At 39.4% G+C, this 15,428-nt stretch overlaps 1 protein-coding gene across 2 annotated transcripts in view; it reads right to left on the reverse strand.

Annotated features, from left to right (window-relative positions):
* cabp1b (calcium binding protein 1b) overlaps positions 1-9,016 on the reverse strand; it is a 28,999-nt gene extending 19,983 nt beyond the window's left edge. The window contains exon 1 of one of the 2 annotated variants that reach the window (XM_062031946.1): positions 8,710-9,016. In XM_062031946.1, the coding sequence (XP_061887930.1) occupies positions 8,710-8,751 (42 nt within the window). In that variant the 5' untranslated portion in view covers positions 8,752-9,016. The remainder of the gene's footprint in view (positions 1-8,709) is intronic. The other variant, XM_062031948.1, reaches the window with a different exon arrangement.
* Between the last annotated feature and the right edge of the window lie 6,412 nt (positions 9,017-15,428).

The raw sequence follows: 15,428 nt of genomic DNA on the forward strand, positions 1-15,428 counted from the left end.
TAAGTGCAGTGATATTACAGGATGTAGTAACTTAGTTTATTGCACTACTGCAATAAGTGCAGTAATATTACAGGAAGTAGTAACTTAGTTTATTGCACTACTGCAATAAGTGCAGTAATATTACAGGATGTAGTAACTTAGTTTATTGCACTACTGCAATAAGTGCAGTAATACTACAGGAAGTAGTAACTTAGTTTATTGCACTACTGCAATAAGTGCAGTAATATTACAGGATGTAGTAACTTAGTTTATTGCACTACTGCAATAAGTGCAGTAATACTACAGGAAGTAGTAACTTAGTTTATTGCAATAAGTGCAGTAATATTACAGGAAGTAGTAACTTAGTTTATTGCACTACTTCAATAAGTGCAGTAATATTACAGGAAGTAGTAACTTAGTTTATTGCACTACTTCAATAAGTGCAGTAATACTACAGGAAGTAGTAACTTAGTTTATTGCACTACTGCAATAAGTGCAGTAATATTACAGGAAGTAGTAACTTAGTTTATTGCACTACTGCAATAAGTGTATTAATACTACAGGAAGTAGTAACTTAGTTTATTGCACTACTACAATAAGTGCAGTATTAATACAGGAAGTAGTAACTTAATTTATTGCACTACTGCAATAAGTGCAGTAATATTACAGGAAGTAGTAACTTAGTTTATTGCACTATTGCAATAAGTGCAGTAATACTACAGGAAGTAGTAACTTAGTTTATTACACTACTGCAATTAGTGCAGTAATACTACAGGAAGTAGTAACTTAGTTTATTACACTACTGCAATAAGTGCAGTAATACTACAGGAAGTAGTAACTTAGTTTATTGCACTAGTGCAATAAGTGCAGTAATATTACAGGAAGTAGTAACTTAGTTTATTGCACTACTGCAATAGGTGCATTAATACTACAGGAAGTAGTAACTTAGTTTATTGCACTACTACAATAAGTGCAGTATTATTACAGGAAGTAGTAACTTAGTTTATTGCACTACTGCAATAAGTGCAGTAATATTACAGGAAGTAGTAACTTAGTTTATTGCACTATTGCAATAAGTGCAGTAATACTACAGGAAGTAGTAACTTAGTTTATTGCACTACTTCAATAAGTGCAGTAATATTACAGGAAGTAGTAACTTAGTTTATTGCACTACTGCAATAAGTGCAGTAATACTACAGGAAGTAGTAACTTAGTTTATTGCACTAATGCAATAAGTGCAGTAAAACTACAGGAAGTAGTAACTTAGTTTATTGCACTACCACAATAAGTGCAGTAATACTACAGGAAGTAGTAACTTAGTTTATTGCACAACTGCAATAAGTGCAGTAATACTACAGGAAGTAGTAACTTAGTTTATTGCACTACTGCAAAAAAGTGCAGTAATATTACAGGAAGTAATAACTTAGTTTATTGCAATAAGTGCAGTAATACTACAGGAAGTAGTAACTTAGTTTATTGCACTACTGCAATAAGTGCAGTGATATTACAGGAAGTAGTAACTTAGTTTATTGCACTACTGCTATAAGTGCAGTAATACTACAGGAAGTACTAACTTAGTTTATTGCAATAAGTGCAGTAATATTACAGGAAGTAGTAACTTAGTTTATTGCACTATTGCAATAAGTGCAGTAATACTACAGGAAGTAGTAACTTAGTTTATTGCACTACTGCAATAAGTGCATTAATACTACAGGAAGTAGTAACTTAGTTTATTGCACTACTACAATAAGTGCAGTATTATTACAGGAAGTAGTAACTTAGTTTATTACACTACTGCAATAAGTGCAGCAATACTACAGGAAGTAGTAACTTAGTTTATTGCACTACTTCAATAAGTGCAGCAATACTACAGGAAGTAGTAACTTAGTTTATTACACTACTGCAACAAGTGCAGTAATACTACAGGAAGTAGTAACTTAGTTTATTGCACTACTGCAATAAGTGCAGTAATACTAAAGGAAGTAGTAACTTAGTTTATTGCACTACTGCAATAAGTGCAGTAATATTACAGGAAGTAGTAACTTAGTTTATTGCACTACTGCAATAAGTGCAGTAATACTACAGGAAGTAGTAACTTAGTTTATTGCACTACTGCAATAAGTGCAGTAATACTAAAGGAAGTAGTAACTTAGTTTATTACACTACTGCAATAAGTGCAATAACTTACAGGAAGTAGTAACTTAGTTTATCGTACTTCTCTATGACTTTAGCGCCAAACTTATTCTGTTTGATAGTCATTACTGCCACAAGTGGTCAAACAAAGTATTGCAAGTGAGTACCACAGGGGTCCATATGGACCACAGCTGGGAAAGAACAGCAGAGCACTCTTGTCATATAGAGGATCTTTGACAAGGATGTTTGCAAAAACTATTTAAAAATTGCAAAGCATTCCTGTGATATACAGGATCTTTGACTAGGATGTTTGCAGAAAATCCTTAAAAACAGCGAAGCACCCCTGTTATGTAAAGGATCTTTGACTAGGGTGTTTGCAGTACATCCAAAAACAGTAGACAGCTCCTGTCACATAGAGGATCTTTGAATAGGAGGTTTGTAGAAGATCCTTAAAAACAGCCGAGCACTCGTGTCACATAGAGGATCTTTGACTAGGATGTTTGCAGAAAATCCTTAAAAACAGCAGAGCACTCCTGTCATATAGAGGATCTTTAACTAGGGTGGTCGCAGTACATCCAAAAACAGTAGACCGCTCCTGTCACATTGAGGATCTTTGACAAGGATGTTTGGAGAAAATCCTTAAAAACAGCAGAGCACTCCTGTCATAGAGAGGATCTTTGACAAGGATATTTGCAGAAGATTCCTTAAAAACAGCAAAGCACTCCTGTCATATAGAGGATCTTTGACTAGAATGTTTGCAGAAGATCCTTAAAAACAGCAGAGCACTCTTGTCTTATAGAGGATCTTTGACAAAGATGTTTGCAAAAACTATTTAAAAATTGCAAAGCATTCCTGTGATATACAGGATCTTTGACTAGGATGTTTGCAGAAAATCCTTAAAAACAGCGGAGCACCCCTGTTATGTAAAGGATCTTTGACTAGGGTGTTTGCAGTACATCCAAAAACAGTAGACAGCTCCTGTCACATAGAGGATCTTTGAATAGGAGGTTTGTAGAAGATCCTTAAAAACAGCCGAGCACTCGTGTCACATAGAGGATCTTTGACTAGGATGTTTGCAGAAAATCCTTAAAAAGAGCAGAGCACTCTTGTCATATAGAGGATCTTTGACAAGGATGTTTGCAAAAACTATTTAAAAATTGCAAAGCATTCCTGTGATATACAGGATCTTTGACTAGGATGTTTGCAGAAAATCCTTAAAAACAGCAGAGCACTCCTGTCATATAGAGGATCTTTGACTAGGGTGGTCGCAGTACATCCAAAAACAGTAGACCGCTCCTGTCACATAGAGGATCTTTGACTATGATGTTTGTAGAAAATCCTTAAAAAGAGCAGAGCACTCCTGTCATAGAGAGGATCTTTGACAAGGATATTTGCAGAAGATTCCTTAAAAACAGCAAAGCACTCCTGTCATATAGAGGATCTTTGACTAGAATGTTTGCAGAAGATCCTTAAAAACAGCAGAGCACTCTTGTCTTATAGAGGATCTTTGACAAAGATGTTTGCAAAAACTATTTAAAAATTGCAAAGCATTCCTGTGATATACAGGATCTTTGACTAGGATGTTTGCAGAAAATCCTTAAAAACAGCGGAGCACCCCTGTTATGTAAAGGATCTTTGACTAGGGTGTTTGCAGTACATCCAAAAACAGTAGACAGCTCCTGTCACATAGAGGATCTTTGACTAGGATGTTTGCAGAAAATCCTTAAAAACAGCAGAGCACTCCTCTCATATAGAGGATCTTTAACTAGGGTGGTCACCGTACATCCAAAAACAGTAGACCGCTCCTGTCACATAGAGGATCTTTGACTATGATGTTTGTAGAAAATCCTTAAAAAGAGCAGAGCACTCCTGTCATAGAGAGGATCTTTGACAAGGATATTTGCAGAAAATTCCTTAAAAACAGCAAAGCACTCCTGTCATATAGAGGATCTTTGACTAGAATGTTTGCAGAAGATCCTTAAAAACAGAGAGCGCTCATGTCATTTACAGGATCTTTGACTGGAATGTTTGCAGAAGAGTCCTTAAAAACAGCAGAGTGCTCTTGTCATATAGAGAATATTTGACTGGTATATTTGCAGAAGATCCTTAAAAACTGCAAAGCACTCCTGTCATATAGAGGATCTTTGACAGGAATGTTTGCAGTAGATCCTTAAAACAGCAGAGTGCTCCTGTCATATAGAGGATCTTTGACTAGGATATTTGCAGAAGATCCTTAAAAACTGCGAAGCACTCCTGTCATATAGAGGATCTTTGACGAGGATGTTTGCAGTAGATCCTTAAAAACAGCAGAGCGCTCCTGTCAGATAGAGGATCTTTGACTAGGATGTTTGCAGAAGATCATTAAAAACAGCAGAGCACTACAGAGGATCTTTGACTAGGATATTTGCAGAAGATCCTTAAAAACTGCAAAGCACTCCTGTCATATAGAGGATCTTTGACGAGGATGTTTGCAGTAGATCCTTAAAAACAGAAGAGTGCTCCTGTTATATAGAGGATCTTTGACTGGGATGTTTGCAGAAGATCATTAAAAACAGCAGAGCACTACAGAGGCTCTTTAAATAGGATGTTTGCAGTGGATCCCTAGAAACAGCTAAGCACTCCTGTCATGTAAAAGATCTTTGACTCAGGTGTTTGCAGTAGATCCTTAAAAACAGCTGAGTGTTCCTGTTATATGGAGGCTCTTTGACTGGAATGTTTGCAGAAGATCCTCAAAAAAAAGTAAAGTACTCCTGTTGTATAAAGGATGTTTGACTATGATGTTTGCAGAAGATCCTTAAAAACAGCAGAGCACTCCTGTCACATAAAGAATCTTTGACTCGGGTGTTTACGGTAGATCCTTAAAAACGCTCCTGTCACATAGAGGATCTTTGAATAGGAGGTTTGTAGGAAATCCTTAAAATCCGCAGGACACTCCTCTCACATAGAGGATCTTTGACTAGGTTGTTTGCAGAGGATCCTTAAAAACAGCAGAGTGCTCCTGTAATATAGAGGATCTTTGACTACAATGTTTGCAGAAGATCCTTAAGAACAGCAGAGCACTCCTGTCATGTAATGGATCTTTGACTAGGATATTTGAAGAGGATCCTTAAGAACAACAAAGCACTCCTGTCGTGTAAAGGATCTTTGACTAGGGTGTTTGCAGAAGATCCCTAAAAACAACAGAGTCCTCCTGTAATATAGAGGATCTTTGACTATGATGTTTGCAGAAGATCCTTAAGAACAGCAGAGCACTCCTGTCATGTAATGGATCTTTGACTAGGATATTTGAAGAGGATCCTTAAGAACAACAAAGCACTCCTGTCGTGTAAAGGATCTTTGACTAGGGTGTTTGCAGAAGATCCCTAAAAACAACAGAGTCCTCCTGTTATATAGCGGATCTTTGACTAGGGTGTTTGCAGAGGATCCTTAAAAACAGCAGAGTGCTCCTGTTATATAGCGGATCTTTGACTACGATGTTTGCAGAAGATCCTTAAGAACAGCAGAGCACTCCTGTCATGTAATGGATCTTTGACTAGGATGTTTGAAGAGGATCCTTAAGAACAGCAAAGCACTCCTGTCGTGTAAAGGATCTTTGACTAGGATGTTTGCAGAAGATCCTTAAAAACAACAGAGTGCTCCTGTAATATAGAGGATCTTTGACTACGATGTTTGAAGAGGATCCTTAAGAACAGCAGAGCACTCCTGTCATGTAAAGGATCTTTGACTAGGATTTTTGCAGAAGATCCTTAAAAACAGCAGAGCACTCCTGTCACACAGAGGATCTTTGACTCGGGTGTTTGCAGTAGATCCTTAAAACAGCAGAGTGCTCCTGTTATATAGAGGATCTTTGACTAGGACGTTTGCAGATAGTAATTAAAAACAGTAAAGCGCTCGTGTCATCCATATAGAGGATCTTTGACTAGGACGTTTGAAGAAGATCCTTAAAAACAGCAGAGCACTCCAGAGGATCTTTGACTAGGACGTTTGCAGGAGATCCTTAAGAACAGCAGAGCACTCCTGTCACATAGAGGATCTTTGACTTGGGTGTTTGCAGTAGATCCTTAAAACAGCAGTGCTCTTGTTATATAGAGGATCTTTGACTCGGACGTTTGGAGAAGATCCTTATAAACAGTAAAGTCCTCGTGTTATATAGAGGATCTTTGACTAGGATGTTTGCAGTAGATCCAATAACAGTAGAGCGCTCCTGTCATATAGAAGATCTTTGACTAGGATGCTTGCAGAAGATCCTTAAAAACAGCAGAGTGCTGCTGTTATTTACAGGATCTTTGACTAGGATGTTTGCAGAAGATCATTAAAAACCGTACAGGGCTTGTGTCAGAAACAGGATCTTTGACTAGGATGTTTGCAATAGATCCAATAACAGTAGAGCGCTCCTGTCATATAGAAGATCTTTGACTAGGATGTTTGCAGAAGATCCTTAAAAACAGGAGAGTGCTCCTGTTATATAGAGGATCTTTGACTAGGACGTTTGCAGATAGTAATTAAAAACAGTAAATCGCTTGTGTCATCCATATAGAGGATCTTTGACTAGGACGTTTGAAGAAGATCCTTAAAAACAGCAGGAGCACTCCAGAGGATCTTTGACTAGGACTTTTGCAGAAGATCCTTAAGAACAGCAGAGCACTCCTGTCACATAGAGGATCTTTGACTTGGGTGTTTGCAGTAGATCCTTAAAACAGCAGTGCTCTTGTTATATAGAGGATCTTTGACTAGGATGTTTGCAATAGATCCAATAACAGTAGAGCGTTCCTGTCATATAGAAGATGTTTGACTAGGATGTTTGCAGAAGATCCTTAAAAACAGGAGAGTGCTCCTGTTATATACAGGATCTTTGACTAGAATGTTTGCAGAAGATCCTCAAAAACAGCAGAGCACTACAGACGATCTTTAAATAGGATGTTTGCAGTCGATCCCTAGAAACAGCAAAGCACTCCTGTCATGTAAAATATCTTTGACTCAGATGTTTGCAGTAGATCCTTAAAAACAGCTGAGTGCTCCTGTTATATAGCGGATCTTTGACTACGATGTTTGCAGAAGATCCTTAAAAACAGCAGAGCACGCCTGTCACATAAAGAATCTTTGACTAGGGTGTTTGCAGTAGATCCTTAAAAACAGCAGAGTGCTCCTGCTATATAGAAGATCTTTGACTAGGATGTTTGCAGAATATCATCAAAAACAGTAGAGGGCTCGTGTTAGATACAGGATCTTTGACTAGGATGTTTGCAATAGATCCAATAATGGTAAAGCGTTCCTGTCATATAGAAGATCTTTGACTAGGATGTTTGCAGAAGATCCTTAAAAACAGCAGAGTGCTCCTGTTATATACAGGATCTTTGACTAGGATGTTTGCAGTAGATCCAATAACAGTAGAGTGTTCCTGTCATATAGAGGATCTTTGACTAGGATGTTTGCAGAATATCATTAAAAACAGTAGAGGGCTCGTGTCATATAGAGGATCTTTGACTAGGATGTTTGCAGAATATCATTAAAAACAGTAGAGGGCCCGTGTCAGATACAGGATCTTTGACTAGGATGTTTGCAATAGATCCAATAATAGTAAAGCGTTCCTGTCATATAGAAGATCTTTGACTAGGATGTTTGCAGAAGATCCTTAAAACAGCAGAGTGCTCCTGTTATATACAGGATCTTTGACTAGGATGTTTGCAGAAGCTCCTTAAAAACAGCTGAGTGCTCCTGCTATATAGAAGATCTTTGACTAGGATGTTTGCAGAATATCATTAAAAACAGTAGAGGGCTCGTGTCAGATACAGGATCTTTGACTAGGATGTTTGCCAGAGATCCAATAATAGTAAAGTGTTCCTGTCATATAGAGGATCTTTGACTAGGATGTTTGCAGTAGATCCTTAAAACAGCAGAGTGCTCCTGCTATATAGAAGATCTTTGACTAGGATGTTTGCAGAATATCATTAAAAACAGTAGAGGGCTCATGTCAGATACAGGATCTTTGACTAGGATGTTTGCAATAGATCCAATAATAGTAAAGTGTTCCTGTCATATAGAAGATCTTTGACTAGGATGTTTGCAGTAGATCCTTAAAACAGCAGAGTGCTCCTGTTATATACAGGATCTTTGACTAGGATGTTTGCAGAGGATGCTTAAGAACAGCACAGCCCTCCTGTCACATAGAGGATCTTTAAATAGGGTGTTTGCAGTGGATCCCTAGAAACAGCGGAGCACTCCTGTCATATAAAAGATCTTTGATCCATGTAAATAAATAGCTTTTGTTTTCCTTTCTGAGGTTATTGATCAGTATCATTCTAGAAGGCATGACAGAACCCTCGTGTCACACTTTGTGCACGCAAGACTGGGAGAGAAGGTCAAGTCTGGTCTCTGGGTCATAAACCACATCTGTCAACAACACCCGTTCAAGTCCAGGCAAAGGGCAGGTCGGGGTGTCATGGGGTGAAAGGTCAAAGATGCAGAAAGATGATGTTGTGGGGTGTCATGGGGTGAAAGGTCAGACAGAAAGAGATGATGTTGTGGGGTGTCATGGGGTGAAAGGTCAAAGGTGATGTAGAGGGTGCCAATGAGCGGAGGCAAGAGAGCGGCGCTTACCTTCTTGGTGAAGATTTTGAGCGACTTCACAGAGTTGCCCATCGCCACGGTCCGAGCGGCGGTCTCGCCTTATGTGGTCTCCCCGATGCGCGTGTGCGTGTGCGTGCGGGTGCCACGCGGGTGCACGTGTGCCCGGGCATGCATGGGGCAAGGATGGCGAGGAGGAGGTCTCACTGACTGACAGGAGAGGACATGTGAGGGGAGGAGGAGGAGGTGCGGAGGAGAGGGACGGGGAGAAGGCAGGAAGGACCGCGGGACGCAGAGCAAGATGCGGACGGAGCGAGTAGAAAATACCGCTTGTTCATTCCGTCCTCTTCCACGCCGCTTTGTAGCCTCGCCCCCCTTCCCCCAACCACCCCTCTCTCTCTCTCTCTCTCTCTCTCTCTCTCTCTCTCTCTTTTCCTCGCTTTACCAAATCTATGCAAATTCCACAGAAGCAGCAGGAGCTCTATGGGATGCGCACATTACCTTCCCCTCAGCAAGACGTCGCAGAGGCTAATCCAAACGCATGGATACAAACACACACACGCACACACACACACACGCACACACGCACACACACACACACACACACACACACACACACACACACACACACACACACACACACACACACACACACACACACACACACACACACACACACACACACACACACAAACACACACACACACACACACACACACATTCTGGTTATAATTCGGAATGGGGACCAAGTTTTTGATCATGACTTGTGGGCACCACCCTTTCTACAGGTTGTGGAGGCATAAAAAAAAATGGTATAAAATGTCCACTGCTCAGTTAGCTCATACACGTCTTTAAATCTATTTTTTTTATTTTTATTTTTTTACATAAATAAATACAATCATGTGTGCTTACGGACTGTATCCCTGCAGACTGTATTGATCTATATTGATATATAATGTATATATTGTGTTTTTTATGTTGATTTCATAAATAAATAAAAAAAATACTTTTTTTTAATTTTTTTTAATTTTTTTTTAATTTCTTGTGCGGCCCGGTACCAATCGGGACCACTGCCTTAGGGGACCTGTTTTTTTGTCCCCATACCGTCAGAAGTCCCCTAAAGGTGTAAAGCAGTGGTTCTTAACCTTGTTGGAGGTACCGAACCCCACCAGTTTGATATGCGCATTCACCGAACCCTTCTTTAGTGAAAAATAAAATGTTTTTTTATTAATTTAATCTTAATTGATAAATATTAATCATGAAATGATGTTATTACATACTTGCCAACCTTGAGACCTCCGATATCGGGAGGTGTGTGTGTGTGTGGGGGGGGGGGGGGGGGCGTGGCTAAGGGGGTGGTTAAGAGGAGAGTATATTTACAGCTAGAATTCACCAAATCAAGTATTTGTATTTCATATATATATATATATATATATATATATATATATATATATATATATATATATATATATATATATATATATATATATGTATGAAATACTTGACTTTCAGTGAATTCTAGCTATATATATATATATATATATATATATATATATATATATATATATATATATATATATATATATATATATATATATATATATATTTTATTTTTAATTATACATATAAATAAAATATTTGAATTTCAGTGTTCTGCAGGCTATCCAGTAGATGGCAGTATTGTCCTGTTTAAGAGTGTCACAACATTGCTGTTTACTGCAGACGAACTGCTTTACGGTAGACTAAACGTGACTGCTGTTGTTGTGTGTTGTTACCGCGCTGGGAGGACGTTAATGAAACTACCTAACAATAAACCCACATAAGAAACCAAGAACTCTCTCTCCTTGTTGTGCACTCTACTTTCTAAAAGCCGTGGATGTTATGACGTCATTGGGCAGGCAAGCTGTTTATATTGTGGGAAAGCGGACGTGAGAACGGCTGTCCCCACTCAGGTCCACATTGAGCTGGAGGGGGCGTAGGCTTCCAGCTCCGGCTGAATACCGGGAGTTTGTCGGGAGAAAATCTCTGCCGGGAGGTTGTCGGGAGAGGCGCTGAATACCGGGATTCTCCCGCTAAAAACGGGAGGGTTGGCAAGTATGTGTTATTATATTAAATAAATACTAATAAAGACATATTTTACAAACAGAAAGTTGCAGGAAATGTACACATGATCCCATGTTTACATCTCATTGTGCAACATGTGAATGTTTTAGTGGGAACTAAATGCGATATCTGAAAGGGGTACACAATATTTCCAAAGCCGGAACCCCACCCAGACATACAAAACTACTGCACAGCTCATGAAAAACAATATTTTTAGGGACCGCAATGTCCCTTTGGGACAGAGGACCCTATTGTAATTGTAAGGTTTTATTTATTCTTCATTATACCGCCGCCTCTTTGAGCTGTAATTTGACCCCCTTAACATGCTTCAAAACTCACCGAACTGGACACACATATCAAGACTGGCAAAAATTGCGATCTAATCAAAAAACTTAGCCCCAAAACTCAAAATTGCGCTCTAGCGCCCCCTAGGAAGAAAACACAGACAAAACTGCTCCTAGGAAGAAAACACAGACAAAACTGCCTGTTACTCTCACTAGGAATGTCGGAGAGACATAAAACAAAAACCTCTACGTAGGTCTCACTTAGACCTAGATTTCATACACTGCCATCCTTCAGCAAAAATCAACAGGAAGTTTGCAATTCCCCCTTCAAAACAAAAGTTTTGTAAAAACAGTCACTTTTGCCTCTTTGAGCTATAATTTGACCCCCTTAACATGCTTCAAAACTCACCAAACTGGACACACACATCAGGACTGGCAAAAATTGCGATCTAATAAAAAACCCAACCCCAAAACTCAAAATTGCGCTCTAGCGCCCCCTAGGAAGAAAACACAGACAAAACTGCTCCTAGGAAGAAAACACAGACAAAACTGCCTGTAACTTCCAGTAGGAATGTCGTAGAGACATGAAACAAAAACCCTCTATGTAGGTCTCACTTAGACCTACATTTCATATATTGACAACCCCCAGCTAAAATCAACAGGAAGTTTGTAATTCCCCCTTCAAAACAAAAATTTTGTAAAAACCGGTCACCTTTTTCATGCTTCAAAACTCACCATATTTGACACACACATTAGGACTGGCGAAAATTGCGATCTATTAAAAAAACCTAGCCCCAAAACTCAAAATTGCGCTCTAGCGCCCCCTAGGAAGAAAACACAGACAAAACTGCCTGTTACTCCCACTAGGAATGTCGGAGAGACATGAAACAAAAACCTCTATCTAGGTCTCACTTAGACCTACATTTCATATATTGACAACCCCCAGCTAAAATCAACAGGAAGTTTGTAATTCCCCCTTCAAAACAAAAGTTTTGTAAAAACCGGTCAACTTTTTCATGCTTCAAAACTCACCATATTTGACACACACATCAGGACTGGCAAAAATTGCGATCTATTCAAAAAACCTAGCCCCAAAACTCAAAATTGCACTCTAGCGCCCCCTAGGAAGAAAACACAGACAAAACTGCCTGTTACTCCCACTAGGAATGTCGGAGAGACATGAAACAAAAACCTCTATGTAGGTCTCACTTAGACCTACATTTCATATATTGAAAACCCCCAGCTAAAATCAACAGGAAGTTTGTAATTCCCCCTTCAAAACAAAAGCTTTGTAAAAACCGGTCACCTTTTTCATGCTTCAAAACTCACCATATTTGACACACACATCAGGACTGGCGAAAATTGCGATCTATTAAAAAAACCTAGCCCCAAAACTCAAAATTGCGTTCTAGCGCCCCCTAGGAAGAAAACACAGACAAAACTGCCTGTTACTCCCACTAGGAATGTCGGAGAGACATGAAACAAAAACCTCTATGTAGGTCTCACTTAGACCTAGATTTCATACACTGACATCCTTCAGCAAAAATCAACAGGAAGTTTGCAATTCCCCCTTCAAAACAAACGTTTTGTAAAAACAGTCACTTTTGCCTCTTTGAGCTGTAATTTCCCCCCCTTATCATGCTTCAAAACTCACCAAACTGGACACACACATCAGGACTGGCAAAAATTGCGATCTAATAAAAAACCCAACCCCAAAACTCAAAATTGCGCTCTAGCGCCCCCTAGGAAGAAAACACAGACAAAACTGCTCCTAGGAAGAAAACACAGACAAAACTGCCTGTAACTTCCAGTAGGAAAGTCATATAGACATGAAACAAAAACCTCTATGTAGGCCTCACTTAGACCTACATTTCATATATTGACAACCGCCAGCTAAAATCAACATGAAGTTTGCAATTCCCCCTTCAAAACAAAAGTTTTGTAAAAACCGGTCACTTTTTTCATGCTTCAAAACTCACCATATTTGACACACACATCAGGACTGGCGAAAATTGCGATCTATTCAAAAAAACCTAGCCCCAAAACTCAAAATTGCGCTCTAGCGCCCCCTAGGAAGGAAACACAGACAAAACTGCCTGTTACTCCCACTAGGAATGTCGGAGAGACATGAAGCAAAAACCTCTATGTAGGTCTCACTTAGACCTAGATTTCATACACTGACATCCTTCAGCAAAAATCAACAGGAAGTTTGCAATTCCCCCTTCAAAACAAACGTTTTGTAAAAACAGTCACTTTTGCCTCTTTGAGCTGTAATTTCACCCCCTTATCATGCTTCAAAACTCACCAAACTGGACACACACATCAGGACTGGCAAAAATTGCGATCTAATGAAAAACCCAACCCCAAAACTCAAAATTACGCTCTAGCGCCCCCTAGGAAGAAAACACAGACAAAACTGCTCCTAGGAAGAAAACACAGACAAAACTGCCTGTGACTTCCAGTAGGAATGTCGTAGAGACATGAAACAAAAACCTCTATGTAGGTCTCACTTAGACCTACATTTCATATATTGACAACCCCCAGCTAAAATCAACAGGAAGTTTGTAATTCCCCCTTCAAAACAAGAAGTTTTATAAAAACCGGTCACCTTTTTCATGCTTCAAAACTCACCATATTTGACACACACATCAGGACTGACGAAAATTGCGATCTATTAAAAAAAACTAGCCCCAAAACTCAAAATTGCGTTCTAGCGCCCCCTAGGAAGAAAACACAGACAAAACTGCCTGTTACTCCCATTAGGAATGTCGGAGAGACATGAAACAAAAACCTCTATGTAGGTCTCACTTAGACCTAGATTTCATACACTGACATCCTTCAGCAAAAATCAACAGGAAGTTTGCAATTCCCCCTTCAAAACAAACGTTTTGTAAAAACAGTCACTTTTGCCTCTTTGAGCTGTAATTTCACCCCCTTATCATGCTTCAAAACTCACCAAACTGGACACACACATCAGGACTGGCAAAAATTGTGATTTAATAAAAAACCCAACCCCAAAACTCAAAATTGCGCTCTAGCGCCCCCTAGGAAGAAAACACAGACAAAACTGCTCCTAGGAAGAAAACACAGACAAAACTGCCTGTAACTTCCAGTAGGAAAGTCATATAGACATGAAACAAAAACCTCTATGTAGGCCTCACTTAGACCTACATTTCATATATTGACAACCGCCAGCTAAAATCAACATGAAGTTTGCAATTCCCCCTTCAAAACAAAAGTTTTGTAAAAACCGGTCACTTTTTTCATGCTTCAAAACTCACCATATTTGACACACACATCAGGACTGGCGAAAATTGCGATCTATTAAAAAAAACCTAGCCCCAAAACTCAAAATTGCGCTCTAGCGCCCCCTAGGAAGGAAACACAGACAAAACTGCCTGTTACTCCCACTAGGAATGTCGGAGAGACATGAAGCAAAAACCTCTATGTAGGTCTCACTTAGATCTAGATTTCATACACTGACATCCTTCAGCAAAAATCAACAGGAAGTTTGCAATTCCCCCTTCAAAACAAACGTTTTGTAAAAACAGTCACTTTTGCCTCTTTGAGCTGTAATTTCACCCCCTTAACATGCTTCAAAACTCACCAAACTGGACACACACATCAGGACTGGCAAAAATTGCGATCTAATGAAAAACCCAACCCCAAAACTCAAAATTGCGCTCTAGCGCCCCCTAGGAAGAAAACACAGACAAAACTGCTCCTAGGAAGAAAACACAGACAAAACTGCCTGTGACTTCCAGTAGGAATGTCGTAGAGACATGAAACAAAAACCTCTATGTAGGTCTCACTTAGACCTACATTTCATATATTGACAACCCCCAGCTAAAATCAACAGGAAGTTTGTAATTCCCCCTTCAAAACAAGAAGTTTTATAAAAACCGGTCACCTTTTTCATGCTTCAAAACTCACCATATTTGACACACACATCAGGACTGGCGAAAATTGCGATCTATTCAAAAAACCTAGCCCCAAAACTCAAAATTGCGCTCTAGCGCCCCCTAGGAAGAAAACAAAGACAAAACTGCCTGTTACTCCCACTAGGAATGTCGGAGAGACATGAAGCAAAAACCTCTATGTAGGTCTCACTTAGACCTAGATTTCATACACTGACATCCTTCAGCAAAAATCAACAGGAAGTTTGCAATTCCCCCTTCAAAACAATCATTTTGTAAAAACAGTCACTTTTGCCTCTTTGAGCTGTAATTTCACCCCCTTATCATGCTTCAAAACTCACCAAACTGGACACACACATCAGGACTGGCAAAAATTGCGATCTAATAAAAACCCAACCCCAAAACTCTAAATTGCGCTCTAGCGCCCCCTAGGAAGAAAACACAGACA

The sequence above is a fragment of the Entelurus aequoreus genome, linkage group LG21, assembly GCF_033978785.1.
Source record: "Entelurus aequoreus isolate RoL-2023_Sb linkage group LG21, RoL_Eaeq_v1.1, whole genome shotgun sequence".
Lineage (NCBI taxonomy): Eukaryota > Metazoa > Chordata > Actinopteri > Syngnathiformes > Syngnathidae > Entelurus > Entelurus aequoreus.